At 47.2% G+C, this 19,951-nt stretch overlaps 1 protein-coding gene across 3 annotated transcripts in view; it reads right to left on the bottom strand.

Moving 5' to 3' along the window:
• ush2a (Usher syndrome 2A (autosomal recessive, mild)) overlaps window positions 1–19,951 on the bottom strand; it is a 1,282,968-nt gene that overhangs the window by 480,189 nt on the left and 782,828 nt on the right. For 2 of the 3 annotated variants that reach the window (XM_070889457.1, XM_070889458.1), the window contains exon 33: window positions 18,135–18,294. In XM_070889457.1, the coding sequence (XP_070745558.1) occupies window positions 18,135–18,294 (160 nt within the window). Of the gene's footprint in view, window positions 1–4,422; window positions 4,508–18,134; window positions 18,295–19,951 lie in introns of those variants that run through there. The other variant, XM_070889459.1, reaches the window with a different exon arrangement.

Here is a 19,951-nt window from a genome sequence, read left to right as displayed (position 1 = left end):
ATGCCAAAATGGGAAGAAAAAGAATTAAGGCACATGCCAGAACTAGCCTTCATGTATAACGGAATTGGTTAAGCTCATTTAAATACCAAGACGTGAATTAAAATGTTCGGGTCCCAATGCGAAAGAAATAAGAGCAGAGCATGACTACCACAATGCTCGTCAACTCCTTGCTAAGCTGACCTTCCAGCATTTCTTGGCAGCATCCACTTAATGATTCAAAACAAGCTGTTGACCAAAGAAAGGGTGGGAAATTGCTGGTCAGTTATGTTCAAAAGGGTATGGCTGCTTAAAGCTAAGTGGCCACATATCGGCGGATAAAATTATTTTGGGGCCAAAACTGCCCCTTTCTATAAGGCCTGTGGGTCGGTGCGGAATGGCCGCCGAGTTGCGACGGACTGACCGATGTTCGCGGCATTGCCCTGATGGGTTTATCCGGCGGTGTGGATATCCACCCCGCTCCCCCCACTTCCATTCCACTCCTGCATGTGTGTAGTTAACAGACTCACCCCGGAAGCTAAATTCAGCTTAAATCATCTTCCAGTCGCCTGTCGGTGCCAACGACAGATTTTTTGCGTCGGTACACACTGCTTGCTCAAGACCGTCAGCGGCATTTAAAGGCGTATTGCCTCTCCCACCATTCTTGTCAGTCAGATTTTTTCTGATGGTTTACAGCATTGCGAGTTGCCTTCTTGACAGCGGGATTGAGGAATAGGGATCCAGGCTCTTCATACTCTTCAACAGAGAGTGCTGATTGAGGAGGCTGGGCTTGCGGAGGATTACTAAATGGGGTCAGTGCTGGGAGTGGAACACCTCCTGAACACTCTACTCGGCAGGAAGGCACGCAGGAGAAGGTGGCGTTGGCTCCAACGGCAGTGGGCAAGGGAGCACACATGGCTGAGGAAGATGCAAAAGGCCATGAAGATGGCATCCGAGCTGAACCCAGAGAGGTGCACTAGGAAGGACCTCTGGAAGGACCTGCCGTCAGGAGGAGGGTCATGTACGCAAACCCCCCGTACAACATAGTGGTCCAGATGGACAGAAGGCAGCATCCACAGGAGGGAGATGCTTGCTAGCAGCAGGCTGAAGAGGATGAGGATCAACAAGAGCAGGAGGGAGAAGGCAATGAGACAGCTGTCAGAGGAAGACGCCTACATAGACGTGGTGGCAGGAAGCCCCATCGTCCAAAGGTCTACAGACAGCAGTTCGCCTACATGGACCTGGCTGATGATCAGTGTCTCCAGAGACTGCAATTCCACAAGGACATCGTGACGGAGCTGTGCAATCTCCTGCAGCCAGACCTGCAGCCTCAAACAAGGTTGAGGACAGCTCTGACTGTCGCATCAAAGGTCACCATCGCCCTCAATTTCTATGCGACTTGATCCTTTTAAGCCGCAACAGCAGACATTTCGAACATTTTCCAGTTTTCCACGCATAGCTCCTTCCGTCAGGTGACAGATGCTCTGTATAAGAGGAGGAGGGACTACATATCCTTCCCCATGAGCAGGGAGAATCAGTTGGAGCGGCTGACCGGATTTGTCAGGATTGCGGGTTTCCCCAGGGTTTAGGGCGCCATAGACTGCATCCACGTCGCATTGAGGGCATCACAGAACAATCCCGAGATCCTCTGTAACCGCAGGGGATTCCACTCTCCCAATGTCCAGCTGGTGTGTGACCACAACCACAAAATCATGGCAATTGATGTCCGTTATCCTGGCAGCAGCCACGGTGCTTTCATCCTGTGGCACACTGGTGTACCAGGCATCTTTGCTGGGCCAAACCAAGATTGCAGCTGGCTCCTTGGAGATGAGAGCTACCCACTATGCACTTGGCTGCTGACTCCCCCTTGCCACCCCAGGACTACAGCATAGAAATCGTACAATAACTCTCATTCATCACCAGGTGCATCACTGAGCAGACTATCGGAATCCTTAAACAGAGCTTCCAATGCCTGGATCACTCTGGTAGAGTGCTGCAGTACTCACCTGAGCAGGTCTCCCTATTCGTGGTTGTCTGCTGCATGTTTCACAACTTGGAAATCATGAGGGCACAAGCATTGTAGGACGAGGCAGCAATACCACCTGAGGAGGAGGCACAGGAGGAAGAGCAGGATGGGGGTTGGCGGCTATAAAGGAGGCGGGGAGGTGGTGTCGCCATCTGGACCCTGCAAGTGAAGTCCGAAACCGTCTCATTGCTGCTCTGCACTAGGTTCAAGAATAGCACTTTAGCCTTCATCTGGTCACCTCCATGGGCAAACCAGTGAGCCCTTTCACACAGAATTCCCCATTGTGAAATGAGAGACCTGCACAGATATTCAAGCCTAAAATAAAGATTTATGACACAAGAAATAATGGATCAACAAAACATACACATTATCAATTCTCACTCGTGCATTTCCTTATAATCCCTCTTACGCATGCCTATTCTGGAAGTCATCATCATAGGCAGTCCCTCGAAACGAGGATGACTTGCTTCCACGCTAAAAAAAGAATGAGTTCACAAGTGTTTTGAATGAAGAACCCGAACTACATGTTGAAGGGTGGAAGATGCCTGTGCGTGGATTTTTTTAACATGTGGTGGCCATTGCACACCAGTCACCACGCGGGCTTGACAGAGCTAGGTCTTGGTCCAGTGGCAAGGATTACCCAAGACAACTGGTGACTTGCTCTGCTGCACGGACCCAGTGCACACACATATCGCAGTGTAGGCTGGCCCGTGCTGTCTTGGGCCCCTAGCCCCGAACTCACGCCTCCCCTGGGCCCCGATCACATCCCTCCACAGTCTCTCACAGCTCCTTCGCCCGATCTCGCCGCTCCTGCTGCATCTGCCCACACTCCAATCACCGACCTGGACCTTGATGACATCACTCTTCGCTGCCGTTGCCCTCCTGCACCAGCTTGTGCTGCTCCCTGAAGTGGTACGGGACCACGCTGTCCAGGGGCCGCCGCTCGCCGCTCCTTTTATGGCCCCGACCTACCGCTGACGGTCTCTCGCAGTTTGGGGCCGCCACGCTTTCTGGAAGTACGCCGCAGTGTCTCCCCTGTGGCTGCATCTTGGCTCTGGGGAGGCTGCTGTGTTTCAGCTTCAGCCTTCTAGGATGCCCTCGACCAGTTCTAGCCATGGAAGGGCCGGCTGCAGACTGGGCCACATCCTCCTCGGTGTCTTCAGACGGAATTGGCTGGGGCAATTTCATGCTTGGCAGCAATGGCAGAGTGGCAGGTTTCGGCTCAGGACTGCTGTGATCCTGAGAGAGCACATCATCATTCTAGTCTGAGAAGCCTGCGCCACTCCCCTGGGGTAGCACCTCACCATCGCCACCAATTTGCTGGAGCACAGTTTGGTGGGGTGGCATGACACCAGAAGGTCCCCCGTAGACCGTGGTGGACCCAGCCGCGATGGCAACACTCAGATCTCAAGTGGCATCCAGCTGAGACTGCATGAGAGCAGACACAGTCTTGATGCCATCAGACATGACAGCAGTAAGATGCTCCGTGGCCTGTTGCCCAGAATGCATGAGAGCATTCTGACCTTTCAGGACCACAGCCATCCTCTCCAAAGCAGCACTGATACGCTCGTTCACTTGGCCTGTGCTCTAATGGCAGCTGCTACATCCCCAACAAGTCACGGCATCACAGTTGGATCCTCACGGTTACTCTGGGAGTCCAGCATTGTCTGCACACTGGCAATGATGAACTCCATGATGTTCACAATGTGGGGAGCAGACTCCTCCACGCACCTGAACCCTTGCGACAGACTCTTGGGCCCCTTGCCATTGCCCCCAACATCTGGGAATGCATGGCCTCCAGCCTTGTTTCAAAAGCCACCACTTTGAGGGTCTCATCTGAGTCCTCTGCAGCAGAACTTGAATGCGAACTCGCCCCCCCCACCCTCCGGAAAGATGGCACCCAGGTTGCCTTTTCCCTTGACCATGCTGCAGCCCGCTAGGCCCCGGTGCATCACCCAGTGCAGACCCCTCTGCTAAATCTAACTGACCCGACCGCATACTCCCAGTGTCTGAGCTGGCGCATGCGAGTGTAGGAAGCAGAGACGTGGTACTAACAGCAGTGTCCCCCTCTTCCTCGCCATCATCGGACATGCCGCCAATGTCTGCACTCGCCTCAAGGGTCTCATACTGACTCTGGCTCCCAGTCGCCTCAAGGGTGTCGGTCTCGCTCTGGCTCACACTCGGGGTATTCTCTGCAATCATAAATGGCACAAGGGGTCCCATCAGGGTGAGGTAGGGAATTGCACCATGCAGCCAGCAACTTGCACACAATCATAAGCCATTGACTGGTAGGTGGTTGGCCTTTCAGGGAGAGATGGCATTAAAGTAAGGCCTTCACTTACTGATGCTGGCCCCAGAGGGATCCATACTACCAGCGGCCACAGGGAAGGCAACATGTGGGCCCACTAGCCGCTGCACCCTCTCTTCTACGTCACTGAGCTGCTGGATATCGGCCTTGCCCCCACCAGTCCTCTGTTGCTCCAAACGGTTGTGGGAGATCTTGGCCTGCAAAGCAAAGAAGGGTTGCTGAGTAGCAGTTTAATAAGGCCTTGGCAATGAGAGCAAGTGTGGGTCCATTACGTGCAGGTGTAACTATCACATGAAATGGACCCTCAATTGTGAATATACTCATATAGCTATAGATGCCTCAGCAATCAAATGGTGCTTCATTGACGATATAGTGAAGGTGGGAAATAAGAGGTGAAGGAGTGGCTCACGGATGGAAGGTGAGGAGTTGGGGAACATGTGCTCGCTTTCATCACCCAAATTATGTCGTTCAGCCTTGTGCGGCATTGGGTGGTGGTGTGGTCATGAATTGAGGACCCGACACGTCCACAGCAATCTCTCTCCACACATTGACAAAGACGGCGTGACCGGGTCTTCCTGTGTCCAGATAGAGAACGCACCTCCTTCTCTCCACAGCTTGGACCAGGGTCTCAAGTTCACTATCAGAGTAGCCGCTGGCCCTCCTTAAACCTCTTGCATTAGCCATTCCTTCACAAGCAACAGAGACAAACTCAATGCTCAGGGCCTAGCTGCAAACCCTGCCCTTTAAGAAGACCAGGGAGCTGTTGCTTCGTTAGGCTGAATTTCTCGGCCTACTCGGCCACTCCACCCCCACACCACTGCAAAGAGCCCATTCTCGGCACCAACAACACACCACTCCTTTTTTTTGACAAAATTGCTGAATTTTGCTCTTATGGCTCCATTGCAGGGTAATGAATGCCAAAAAGCGATAGCTGTGCCTTGTTTCGTGCGGTTGGCAATTTCGGCCCCTTATAGTCTTTACAAAAAAGGTAAATATGTAAAAAAAATGAAAGCTTAATAAATGTGGAGGCTAGCCTTCAAAATCCATGAGGCCATTTGCACTAGTGTCGTGCTCCAGAGGTGAGATTTCCATCCGTTGATCCTCTCTAGCTCTGGCTCCTCCATAAATTGAAGGATCAGTTCAGTTAATATCCATTGGTGGCTTAGTTCCATGGAAGTAGTGCATTGGAGAGGCTTGTAAATTAGGGATGCAGCTTTTAAAAAGCCAAGAATGATTGAAGATTATAGAAGGCTGGGGAAGCAGCAGATGTGTTTGGCACAATTTGTTGACTGTCAGGTAGCTGTAATGGATGGCTCATGCAATTTTGTACCACTTTTAAAGCATGTCTTCAACTCAAGGAATCAGCAGAGTCACCCAAAGAAGGGAGAAAGGCATTGCAAGAAGGCAGAAATGAAGAGCAGAAAATTTCAATGCGACAGACCTTTAGAGACTCCTGGTTGAGATTTAACAAAAGGAGGAAAGACTGCTGGATGTCCATAGGAGGACGTAGTGATGAGTAACAAACCATAATCAGTTAACAATTAACAGTAAAAGTGCATCTTGCAAATAGTGACTATAATATGATTGAATTTGATATTAGGGGGCCAAAATTGCCCTACCAATCTCGAAAGGTTCTGTCTTCCCCAATGCAAAGGGCAGACAATCCGGCGAGATTCAGCACTTTGTGTTTTTTTTTGGAGCGGGGCGGAAGTGGCCGCACCATTGGGGCGGAAGTGCGGTCGGGTCGGAGTAACCGCCACTAGCGGAGTGGAAGTGTGGGCAGGTCGGAGTGGGCGACGCTAACAAGTCATCAGCGCCACGCTGATGAAGTCATCGCGCTGGCACGTCACAATGTCCCTCCCCATCAGTTAAAGGAGAGGGCCGCTGTGAACTCTGCAGACACATTAGTGGCAAACACTAGGCCACGAGGGAGGGTTTTGGCCAGGCCAGTGACTTGGCACCCAAAAGGGGGTAGCAGGCTGCCTGTTGGTGGCGCAGTCAAACCCGCTGGCATAATTGTCAGTCTGACCTGGCAGATGGCCGACAAAAAAAAATAACCTGGGGCTAGAACCTCCACTTTTTGTGCATGCTTAACACCCACTTAACGCCCATTTTACTGCTGAAATGACGTATAATGCCCAGATATAGCCACAAAATGGAAATTGACGGGCATTTTTCAGAAAATTATCGCCAAGCGTTACTTTCCCTATGTGCTTAACGCTGGGAAAAAATAATACCGCCCACGCACTTTTTGGGGTGGAATCCTCAGAATGGGCGAAATCAACACCCATAATATCGGCCAGCTTTAATTTCCGCACTGATTTAACACCGAGATTTAATAACACTGCCTGCCCACTTTTTTTTGTCATAAAGAGCATATTTACCGAAACTAGCAGCCATGAGATCGCCCAGCGTCAATTTCACCACCTCGAACGCATATCGCCCACAATATCGCTCGCCCAAAAAAACGCCCAGAAAAAGTTGAACTAACTGGAACTAATCAAAGCGTTATGGACGCCATGTTCTACATCACATGTCGCATCCTTTAAAAACCTGCTGTGTTTCAACCTCGGAGGAGTTCGGATATACTCTGGAGGTCGTTGGAGTTGATGTGAACATCTCTACAACCATCTTGACCATACTGTGACTGATTGGAATTTAATAGGTGTCTTCGTCGGGATAATCATTGTTTGTGACCAATCGGTGGAAATCAGAGAGCTATTGCAATGGGGCTTGTACTTTCTCACCCTCTCGTGATGACCAATCACATGCAGCAGACTCGAGATCACCGAAAGTTCGCTCCACAGCATTATGTGCCCAATGTAAGACGTGCCAGACTGATGAGGAGGACCAGATGTTACATCCCCCACAAGTACAGGGAGAATCAGTCTTATCTCAACTTGCCTGACACCACCTGCCTTCAAAGACTGCGCTTCCACAAAGAGGTTATCACTGAGGTATGCCAGCTGATAAGGGGAGATCTGCAGCCTGCCAGCACCATCAGTACTGCACTGTCTGTCAAGGTCAAAGTCACCGCGACACTGTCATTCTACGCCTCGGGTTCTTTGCAGGCCACAGCGGGCAACATTTGCAGACTTTCTCAGCATGCCACACACTGCTGCATTAGACAGGTCACTGAAGCCCTGTACGCACGCAGGAGGGAATTGATGAGCTTCCCTATGACCAGGGAGGCACAGAGTGAGAGGGCTCCAGGATTCTCCAGAATTGCAAACTTCCCCAAGGTGCAGGCACCTTTTCAGGATGCAGAGGTTTTCAGGAGCCGCAAGGGATTCTACTCCCTCAATGTCCAACTGGTTGTTGACCACCAGCAAATTATACTGGCAATGAATGCTCAATTTCCAGGCAGCATCCATGATGCTCACATCCTGTGTGAGAGCACTGTATCTGACTTGTTTAACAATCAGCCACAAGGTCAATGCTGGATGCTTGGTGACAAAGGATATGGCCTTCCAACCTGGCTGATGATCACCCCTGCGTGACACATAAGGACATAAGAACATAAGAACATAAGAATTAGCAACAGGAGTAGGCCATCTAGCCCCTCGAGCCTGCTCCGCCATTCATCAAGATCATGGCTGATCTGGCCGTGGACTCAGCTCCACTTACCCGCCCGCTCCCCATAACCCTTAATTCCCTTATTGGTTAAAAATCTATCTATCTGTGATTTGAATACATTCAATGAGCTAGCCTCAACTGCTTCCTTGGGCAGAGAATTCCACAGATTCACAACCCTCTGGGAGAAGAAATTCCTTCTCAACTCAGTTTTAAATTGGCTCCCCTGTATTTTGAGGCTGTGCCCCCTAGTTCTAGTCTCCCCGACCAGTGGAAACAACCTCTCTGCCTCTATCCTGTCTATCCCTTTCATTATTTTAAATGTTTCTATAAGATCACCCCTCATCCTTCTGAACTCCAACGAGCAAAAACCCACTCTACTCAATCTATCATCATAAGGTAACCCCCTCATCTCCGGAATCAGCCCAGTGAATCGTCTCTGTACCCCCTCCAAAGCCAGTACATCCTTCCTTAAGTAAGGTGACCAAAACTGCACGCAGTACTCCAGGTGCGGCCTCACCAATACCCTGTACAGTTGCAGCAGGACCTCCCTGCTTTTGTATTCCATCCCTCTCGCAATGAAGGCCAAGATTCCATTCGCCTTCCTGATTACCTGCTGCACCTGTAAACTAACTTTTTGGGATTCATGCACAAGGAACTGCTCCTGGGCACGGCCAAGGGTGCCATCAGCCGGTCCAGGCAGCGGGCGGTCGAGGGGGTCGTTCAACCTGACTGCCTGCCTCTCTTCCGCTCTTACATCCGGTCCAGGGTGTCCTTGGAGATGGAGCACGCGGTGTCCACCGGTACGCTCGCGGCCTTCCGCGAGAGGTGGGCACCGGAGGGACTGGAGTGCATCATCACGCCCGGCAACCAAATTTTAATTTGATTTTACGTTTTAAAGTTAATTTGTTTTAATTGCCGGTGCTTTTAGTGTCCCCTTCCCTTTTATAGGGGGCACTGGGGAAAAATTGTGATTTTAGTGCCCAAAAAAAAACCAAAAAAAGAAAAACACAAAAAAAAAAGGGGGGAAAAAAAGGGCCTTGTAAATGTCTGGAGTGTCACCCAGGTCGGGTGGCACTCTTTAATGTTTTATGTTTTCGCAGGTAAACTCAAAAGAGTTTCATGCACAAGGAACTGCTCCTGAGCACGGCCAAGGGTGCCATCAGCCGGTCCAGGCAGCGGGCGGTCGAGGGGGTCGTTCAACCTGACTGCCTGCCTCTCTTCCGCTCTTACATCCGGTCCAGGGTGTCCTTGGAGATGGAGCACGCGGTGTCCACCGGTACGCTCGCGGCCTTCCGCGAGAGGTGGGCACCGGAGGGACTGGAGTGCATCATCACGCCCGGCAACCAAATTTTAATTTGATTTTACGTTTTAAAGTTTAATTTGTTTTCATTGCCGGTGCTTTTAGTGTCCCCCTCCCCTTTTATAGGGGGCACTGGAAAAATTTGATTTTAGCGCCCCAAAAAAACCAAAAAAAAAAAAAAAGGCCTTGAAAATGTCTGCTGTGTCACCCAGGTCGGGTGGCATGGTTTTAATGTTTATGTTTTTGCAGGTAAACTCAAAAGAGTTTCATGCACAAGGACCCCAGGTCCCTCTGCACCGCAGCATGTTGTAATTTCTCCCCATTCAAATAATATTCCCTTTTACTGTTTTTTTTCCCAAGGTGGATGACCTCACATTTTTCGACATTGTTTTCCATCTGCCAAACCTTAACCCATTCGCTTAACCTATCTAAATCTCTTTGTAGTCTCTCTGTGTCCTCTACACAACCCGCTTTCCCACTAATCTTTGTGTCATCTGCAAATTTTGTTACACTACACTCTGTCCCCTCTTCCAGGTCATTTATGTATATTGTAAACAGTTGTGGTCCCAGCACCGATCCCTGTGGCACACCACTAACCACCGATTTCCAACCCGAAAAGGACCCATTTATCCCGACTCTCTGCTTTCTGTTCGCCAGCCAATTCTCTATCTATGCTAATACATTTCCTCTGACTCCGCATACCTTTATCTTCTGCAGTAACCTTTTGTGTGGAACCTTATCGAATGACTTTTGGAAATCTAAATACACCACATCCATCGGTACACCTCTATCCACCATGCTCATTATATCCTCAAAGAATTCCAGTAAATTAGTTAAACATGATTTCCCCTTTATGAATCCATGTTGCATCTGCTTGATTGCATTATTCCTATCTAGATGTCTCGCTATTTCTTCCTTAATGATAGCTTCATGCATTTTCCCCACTACAGATGTTAAACTAACCAGCCTATAGTTACCTGCCTTTTGTCTGCCCCCTTTTTTAAACAGAGGCGTTACATTAGCTGCTTTCCAATCCGCTGGTACCTCCCCAGAGTCCAGAGAATTTTGGTAGATTATAACAAATGCATCTGCTATAACTTCCGCCATCTCTTTTAATACCCTGGGATGCATTTCATCAGGACCAGGGGACTTGTCTACCTTGAGTCCCATTAGCCTGTCCAGCACTACCCCCCTAATGATAGTGATTATCTCAAGGTCCTCCCTTCCCACATTCCCTTGACCAGCAATTTTTCGCATGGTTTTTGAGTCTTCCACTGTGAAGACTGAAGCAAAATAATTGTTTAAGGTCTCAGCCATTTCCACATTTCCCATTATTAAATCCCCCTTCTCATCTTCTAAGGGACCAACATTTACTTTAGTCATTCTTTTCCGTTTTATATATTGGTAAAAGCTTTTACGATCCGTTTTTATGTTTTGCTCAAGTTTACTTTCGTAATCTATCTTTCCTTTCTTTATTGCTTTCTTAGTCATTCTTTGCTGTCGTTTAAAATTTTCCCAATCTTCTAGTTTCCCACTCACCTTGGTCACCTTATATGCATTGGTTTTTAATTTGATACTCTCCTTTATTTCCTTGGTTATCCACGGCTGGTTATCCCTTCTCTTACCGCCCTTCTTTTTCACTGGCATATATTTTTGTTGAGCACTATGTAAGAGCTCCTTAAAAGTCCTCCACTGTTCCTCAATTGTGCCACCGTTTAGTCTGTGGTTCCAGTCTACTTTAGCCAACTCTGCCCTCATCCCACTGTAGTCCCCTTTGTTTAAGCATAGTATGCTCATTTGAGACACTACTTCCTCACCCTCAATCTGTATTACAAATTCAACCATACTGTGATCACTCATTCCGAGAGGATCTTTTACTAGGAGATCGTTTATTATTCCTGTCTCATTACACAGGACCAGATCTCAAATAGCTTGCTCCCTTGTAGGTTCTGTAACATACTGTTCTAAGAAACAATCCCGTATGCATTCTATGAATTCCTCCTCAAGGCTACCCCGTGCGATTTGATTTGACCAATCGATATGAAGGTTAAAATCCCCCATGATTACTGCCGTTCCTTTTTCACATGCCTCAATTATTCCCTTGATTATTGTCCGCCCCACCATGAAGTTATTATTTGGGGGCCTATAAACTACGCCCACCCGTGACTTTTTCCCCTTACTATCTCTAATCTCCACCCACAATGATTCAACATTTTGTTCATTAGAGCCAATGTCGTCTCTCACAACTGCCCTGATATCATCCTTTATTAACAGAGCTACCCCACCTCCTTTCCCTTCTTGTCTATCTTTCCGAATTGTCAGATAACCCTGTATGTTTAATTCCCAGTCTTGGCTACCCTGCAACCACGTTTCTGTAATGGCCACCAAATCATACCCATTTGTAATGATTTGTGCCGTCAACTCATTTACTTTATTTCGAATGCTGCGTGCATTTAGGTAGAGTGTTTTAATGCTAGTTTTTAAACCATAATTTTTAGTTTTCACCCCTCCTGCAGCCCCTTTATATTCATACATATTGTCCCTTCCTATTACCTTGTGGTTTACACTTACCCCAGTGCTACTCTGCTCTGTTGCCTCCTGCCTTTTGCATTCTTTCTTGGGGTCCTGTTCATCTGAGTTCTCCCCCATTCTAACTAGCTCAGAGCCCTCTCCTGGGTTCTGAATACTCCTCGCATTGAGGCACCGAGCTTTCATGCTTGCCTTTTTATTACACTTTGACCCTTTAGAATTTTGCTGTACAATGGCCCTTTTTGTTGTTTGCCTTGGGTTTCTCTGCCCTCCACTTTTCCTCATCTCCTTTCTGTCTTTTGCTTCTGTCTCCATTTTGTCTCCCTCTATCTCCCTGCATTGGTTCCCATCCCCCTGCCATATTAGTTTAACTCCTCCCCAACAGCACTAGCAAACACTCCCCCTAGGACATTGGTTCCGGTCTTGCCCAGGTGCAGACCGTCCAGTTTGAACTGGTCCCACCTCCCCCAGAACTGGTTCCAATGCCCCAGGAATTTGAATCCCTCCCTGCTGCACCACACCCACACCGAATCCAAGAAGCGATACAACGAGAACGACAGAGCCACTCGCAATATCGTGGAGAAAACCATTGGAGTCCTTTAGCAGCTCGCCTCCTGAACCACTCAGGAGGCGAGCTCCAAAACCACCCTGAGCAGGTAGCTCAATTCGTGGTGATATGCTCCATGCTGCACAACATGGAGGGGACAAGAATTGCCTGATGAGTCTGACAGTCCATCTCACCAGAGAGGAAGAGGAGGACAAGGAGGCGGATGCTGACATCGGCCCAGACAATCAGGCTGACGCCATGCCCCCGTCCCCCTGTAGACCGCATGAAAGAGCCCATGGTGGCATGGTAGCTGCAAGAGCCTTATGTTAGGAGCTCATCAATGATCACTTTGCCTGAAAGAACGTTGGTGTTATTTACAAGGCTGTCACAGGTCATACATCAATGGTGAGCATCACCTTGGTGACAGTTAAAGTTTAAGTTGATTGAAGTTAAGTGTGATTATACCCTTTGATGTTAAGGAATCACCAGCATGTAATGGTGCAGCTATCTGAGCCAAGGTGCTGCAAGGTTTTGTTAAATAAAAAACAGTTAAACCGAACATTAGTCTGAAATCATCAGTATTTCTGTACAAACCCTTCCCCCCACCGCCCCCCCACTCCCACCCGCTTCTCCTTCCCACTCTACCCCTTCTCCTCCTGACTCCAAGCCGCCTGGCTGAGGAGGTCCTCAGATGATGCTTCATTGGGCCGGGGGGGGGGGGCGGTGACGGCTGAAGCACTGCTTGGACGGATACGGGAAAGGACGGTCCCAAGGTGGGACCATGCTCCGAGCCAGCAGCAAGATGTTGCTGCTGATTCTCACGTGTGGTTGGCAATGGGGGTGCGTCACCTTGGGGTGCAGTGCTGCGCTTCGGGATCACTGGGAGCTCTCTGCCACCAGTGTACCTGGCTACCAGCTCCAGGGCCTCTTCCATCCCTTCCATTTTATGTTATTTGTTGGACAAAGCTCGGTGCCAACTATGTTCTTGGTGCTTAGTAGGCTTTTTGCTGCTGGTGAACCTCCATCGTTCCTCCCACAACAGCCAAACAAGCACACACCACAGCCACACACGCTTTCAATGCCTCTGAGCTCCCGCTCTCGCTGTCTCCTCTTCTGCGCATGTCATGATGACCCTTGACCTCCAGAATTGTGGGAATGGAGTGTTGTCATGCTGTTGCTAAGGACGGCGACACTTACGGCAGAAGGTCAGCAAGATTTAAAGCTACCGCCCATTTGATATCGCTCACGGTAACGCCCATTTTCAAAAATGTAAACTAGGTGTTTTGAGAATGGGCGAGAAGCCGACGATCTGGAAACTCTTTTTTAACGCCCATGCCAGAAATAATGCCCATTTTTGTGCGCTAAGCTCAAAAGTGGAGGTTCTAGCCCCAGGTAACTACAGACATGTCATTTTACCATCAACAGTGGGGAATCTATACAGAAAATGCTGGAAATACTCTGCAACTCAGGTAGCATCTGTGGAGAGAGAAACAGAGTTAATGTTTCAGGTCGATGATTCAGCATTATCTGTTTTTATTTCAGATTTCCAGCATCCACAGTATTTTGCTTTTGTGTTACTAGAATCTATCATCAGTGACAGAGTGACTGGGTACTTGGACAGTTATCAGTTGATCAAAGAGCGTGAGCATGGATTTGTGAAGGGGAGGTTATATCTGACTAATCTAGTTGAGTATTTTAAGGTCACTAGCATGGTGGATAGGGGAGTGTCTATGGATGTTTTCCAGATGGACTTCCAGAAGGCATGGACTTGCTATCACCCATTTTACACCAGCCAAGTAAAGATCTACCCCTCCTGTCTGCAACTTAGATTCTGCAGGCATCTCTACAACCTCAGTCTCCGTGCCTTCCTCCGATAAATGGTTCCATATTCCATCTGTTTCATGGTAATGTCACTTTGTATGACAACGTTGTGCAATGTGCAACATACTACTATGATCATTGAGTATTTGGTTGGAATATACAGGAATGCCTATCCCCTCTAATCTGTCCAAGCAATGGAACTTTTATAGTAGCATACTGATGATATGTTCCACTATGATCCTATAGGCAAAATCTACTTTTATTATATTGCTCTCCTGCTCATGTTTTGTGCCTGTCTCAATGGGGCCATGTGCCAGTGCTATAGAAAATACCCTAGGGCTGAAATTCAGGTGCACCAGAAAGCTGGCGCAGCTATGAGTTTTTAGCTGGTACTCACCGCTGGAACTTTTGATGCAGTGAGTAGATCCATTTTCAGGACTTTGAAGTCCTACAGGAAATGAATCATAATGGAGCGGGCCTTAGACTTAAAGCCAGGCTGACTGGCTGAAAATGGGTCGGTTGAGCCGTCCGCCACTGTCAATCAACATGGTGACGTCACAGTGTGTGTGCGTCACCATGCTCTCTCCCTTCCGTTAAAGGGGAGAGATTTGATCATTTTTAACTTTGGCTACTGGGCCACCAGGGAGGGTTTTGGGTGGGCCAGCGGCTTGGCACCCAAGAGGGGGTGCCAGGCTGCCAGTTGGATGCGCAGCCGAACCCAGGGCCAGTATTTTGCCAGCTGATTGACAAGCTGGCCGGCAAAAATTCTTCCATTGGGACTGCGGCAATGGGTCCTCCCCTTTAAGGGTGGCCGCGCTGCCGGGCTGCACACAGTCTTCAGAAGGTGCACGGCAGAAAAACCTGCCAGGGGCACCGCGCGGCGGGGGATCGACGGATCGAGCTGAAAATGAATAGGTAAGTATTTCTTTTATTTTAATTTGGCGGTGCATCTACTTGGGTGGGATGAGGTCCAGGCCAAAAAATCCCCAACCTGAATTTTGATCAGGTCGGCCTGTTGACCCCAAAGCGGCGTCCATTCGATTTTTAGGAATGGCCGTCACAAATGGGCATTAACGGGTCTCTTTGAGACCCTGAATTTTGACCCTTCCCTAAGTCTCCAACAAACTATCACCCCATCAGGCTGCAGAGTGACTTGGATAGGTTAGGTGAGTGGGCAAATGCATGGCAGATGAAGTATAATGTGGATAAATGTGAGGTTATCCACTTTGGTGGTAAAAACAGAGAGACAGACGATTATCTGAATGGTGACAGATTAGGAAAAGGTGAGGTGCAACGAGACCTGGGTGTCATGGTACATCAGTCATTGAAGGTTGGCATGCAGGTACAGCAGGCGGTTAAGAAAGCAAATGGCATGTTGGCCTTCATAGCGAGAGGATTTGAGTACAGGGGCAGAGAGGTGTTGCTACAGTTGTACAGGGCCTTGGTGAGGCCACACCTGGAGTATTGTGTACAGTTTTGGTCTCCTAACTTGAGGAACGATATTCGTGCTATTGTTGAGAGAGTGCAGTGAAGGTTCACCAGACTGATTCCCGGGATGGTGGGACTGACCTATCAAGAAAGACTGGATCAACTGGGCTTGTATTCACTGGAGTTCAGAAGAATGAGAGGGGATCTCATAGAAACGTTTAAAATTCTGATGGGTTTTGACAGGTTAGATGCAGGAGGAATGTTCTCAATGATGGGGAAGTCCAGAACCAGGGGTCACAGTCTAAGGATAAGGGGTAAGCCACTTAGGACCGAGATGAGGAGAAACTTCTTCACCCAGAGAGTGGTGAACCTGTGGAATTCTCTACCACAGAAAGTTGTTGAGGCCAATTCATTAAATATATTCAAAAAGGAGTTAGATGTAGTCCTTACTACTAGGGGGATCAAGGGGTATGGCGAGAAAGCAGGAATGGGGTACTGAAGTTGCATGTTCAGCCATGAACTCATTGAATGGCGTTGCAGGCTCGAAGGGCCGAATGGCCTACTCCTGCACCTATTTTCTATGTTTCTATGTTTCTATCAGTTTTTTTTTATGGTCAACTGGGTGTTTGATACATGCAGAAACATATCAGCATGTTTAAGAGTTTCTAAATCAAGCTACTGAGCAATCTATGTATATAGAATTTATTTTTACCTGTTACAAAGTTCACATGTTGTTCTATAGTACAACACTCCAGTTACCTAAGTTCTCGGAGCTCAGGCAGAGGTTAACATAATCCAGATTTAGAGATCTCAAGTTTGCAGCAATTTACTTCTGAAGTTTAACCAGTTAAAATTGCATAACTTTCTGCTGTTTATCAACCTTGGAGCACACGTTAGGCAAATTAGTGAGCAAGGCTGTGATGGTCAATCATCAACAATGCCCTGAATACTGTGAACCCACCTGGTCCAGACACTGAATTATTAAATCTATCAGAGAGGCTTGATTAGGTTCTGAACTTCCATCACTAGGGATGTCACCTCGGGCCAATCCCAAAGAGACCCTGCTCTCCTCCTCCTCAAGAAGTTAGTCACTCGTCAGTTATTGGACAACTGACAAATGTGTATTTGAGCCCTTGCTACGTGAACAGCATCTGCCAGGAGCTCCTTGTGACTGACATAGTGAACAGCACAACTCACTGAGAAATGTGTGAGTGCAATACCATCCTCATGACCACAGGAGGATACAAGCAACACCCTATCTAATGGTGATCTATCAATTGAGGTACAAAGCTTCACCAACAGCCGCTTGCTTTTTTGCATCTTGATCTGTAGAAACAGGTGATTGGGTAAGGACATGTGGTGACAAGACACCTTAGGTGTAATTGCATCTCTGCCTCATCCCTCCTCAGACCTTCCTCTTAAAAAATAAAAATAAAGGTTTACACAGAAGAATGTTACCTTTGTAATTGTGGTTGCAGCAACTTAGACTGCAGCTGCCAACAAGCCTAACAAATTGGAAAAATACAAAATGTAGGACAAACTAGAAGCCATGAATGGAAAATATGCAAAATTCTGAACATAAACTTATTACTGTAAGAAAATGAACTTGTAAAGTTACTAAAGGCACTCACCTTTAAGAAGATGCTCACCAAATGGCTATCTGTTGCTTTCCTCTATTGCACATTTAGAACAGTTCACAATGATATTAACATATTCTTGGTAAAAAGCAGGGAAATGAGAGAATTGGGTACTTTGCATCCATTAAAAAAATTGATGGCCGAAATGTGCAATAGCCTGTGCACAAATAAGGCCCTGGGTGCATAAAACCACTCTTAGAAAAATGGGCCAGAAGTAGAAGTAAGGCCTGCTTGCTCGATTCACCAACCCAACTCCATTATTTACAACAATATATAGATTTGCTATTCAATTAATATAAAATAAGAACAATTCCTTTGCCCTAAAAATCTTACATGATTTACAGTTTGTACTATACAATCCTAGAATGAATTGTAAAAATCCTATATAATTTATAGCTTCTACTATAGAATCTCATTCAATCCTACATTTCATAATGAAAATCCTATATGATTTTCAGATAGCTTTTTATGAGCCTACAGATTTATGACAACTGTATCCCTGGGATACATTTGGGCAAGCTTAGTGATCTACTCCTTTTGACTTTAACAATTTCAAATGTTAGTTAACTACAGGCTTTTGCCATCATGCAGCATTGAAAAAAATAAAAACTACAAAATAATTTAATAAATAAATATTTTTTTAATTACAATCCTGAAACAGATGTATTTCTTTCTCTTATAAATGTAATGGTACCTTGTAGTTTCAAATGAGTGGCAATAATTTTTATTTCTAAATTTTAACACTGTAGAAAACATCCCTTCAAAATGTAGGTAGCTAACTTGATTGTTTAAATTCAGGAATGATAGTAAGTTGACTTCTGAACAGCAAATGATAATCAAAGGTTCACAGTATCACTAAACTAATCACTTTGATGCATTTAATCATGGTAAATTAAATTTTCTGTCACAAACTCCATCCTGATTGAACCCTCTTGAGAATTTTACATAATGCAGTACATAAATGTCCTGTAGCAAAAACTACTTACTGCACATATATGCTTCTTGAGTCCAGGACAGTCAGGGCTGGTGCATCAACATAAGAAGGTGGCAGCTGTGCTGTGAGCAAGGTGACCTGGGAACTGTTTGTACAGCCAATGACTGTGCATGCTGCAAGCACAAACCGATGTGGGGAGTAGACTGCTAACCCTGTATAAAGAGATCATTCATTTTCAATTTACCATTTGTGATTGAGCACACTAAAAATAACTGTCAATATTATTATATTGTGATGATGTTTCATTACTCACTTTAATGTTCTTTATGTTAAACATAGTAATTCTACTGCTGAACTTTGTGGATCAAGCCTGAATTTCTATTGCACACAAGAGTTGGGTGTTCGTGTGATGAATATTTCTGAAACCTACAATTTTGAGTAAATATAGTAGCTATATAGAAGGAATTCTCTTCGAGCTCCATCACATTAACTTCACCAACAGTCCAGTGGAAACCCCGTTTACATGAATAAAAGGGCTTTCTGCTGCACTTTGGGTGAAGTCATGGTGGAAATTCCAAGGAAATTCCCGGTTGTTTTGTTCAGACTTTTGCAATTTATTTTTCATTTCATGGGGAGCCTTTCTTGGTGTTCACATCTGCATATCTTCCTTCAGTTGCAGAGCAAAGTATTTTCTATCATGTTCAACACCAGTGAGGTATAATTTTCCATTCACTAAAATAAATCTGGTTCTTAGCTGAGTAAACACAGAACCATTACAAACCAAGTATGACAAAATGTGACACGGAATTAACACTTTAAACAGTAGAATTGGAGATGAAACTGAATTATAGAAGAAACCAATTGCATTTGGCATAATGCATAGACTGGTGTTCACTAATGGATGGAAAGTAAACATTTCATTGCCAAGCTCAGTCATTTCTCAGTAAGTTGGATGGAGTCAGGCCAAAGTGCAAACAATTGTGATTAACTTCACATCTTTTTTGTTGTTTTTTTCCATCTATTTCTTTGAATTTTTAGAAAATATATTTTTGTTTAAATGGAGCACTTATGACATCATTCAGGGAAGTAGCTTGAAGTTGTTGCTTAGCGTGACAGACCGTGGAGGTGTAATTAATCTACACAGTGAAAATGACATGATTGCTGACTCTAGATTAATGGTTGTAATCCTAGGGTACAGTGGCTCCAAGCCAGTCCCTCTCTCCAGTTATATCCACTGATCATTCACATAAAATACTCAAAAAAGAAACAAAATACAAAAGGAAATGCTTTTAAACTCATATTTAAATGGGGTGCGGATGAGGAAACATGGTTTAATCATAGCTTAAGCGCATAGGCTAAGTATGTCGGGCCAGACGCGCGTTTTTCGCGCCACAAAGTGCGCCTAAAAAAAACTTACAGATTCTCCAACTCCCTGCTGGTCCTCTGGAGTCGGGCACGGCGCAGCAAGAGCTGTGGGGGGCGGAGCTAGGTCCCTGAAAACAGTGCCGGGACTTCTGCACATGTGCGCTACAGTGGGCTGGACTGGACCCGCGCTTCTCCGCGCCCCCCCCCGACCTGAACCGAACCGACCCGACCCGACCTCCCTCCGCCCCCCCGACCCGACCCGCGCTCCCGACCCCAACCCGCGCTCCCCCCGACCCGACCCGCACTCCCGACCCGACCCAACGCCACCTACCTGTAAATCTGGTGCTGGGGACGGGCCCTGCCCGAAGTCTTGGGCCCGGCCGGGCCCGGCCCATTTAGCCTCCCTCCCCCTTCTTTCCCCCCCTCCTTCCCCCCCCTCCTTCCTTCCCCCCCCTCCTCCCCCCCTCCTTCTCCTTTCCCCCCTTCTCCTTTCCCCCCCTCTCC

The sequence above is a fragment of the Pristiophorus japonicus genome, chromosome 9, assembly GCF_044704955.1.
Source record: "Pristiophorus japonicus isolate sPriJap1 chromosome 9, sPriJap1.hap1, whole genome shotgun sequence".
Lineage (NCBI taxonomy): Eukaryota > Metazoa > Chordata > Chondrichthyes > Pristiophoridae > Pristiophorus > Pristiophorus japonicus.
This window is presented reverse-complemented; position numbering and strand designations above follow the sequence as displayed.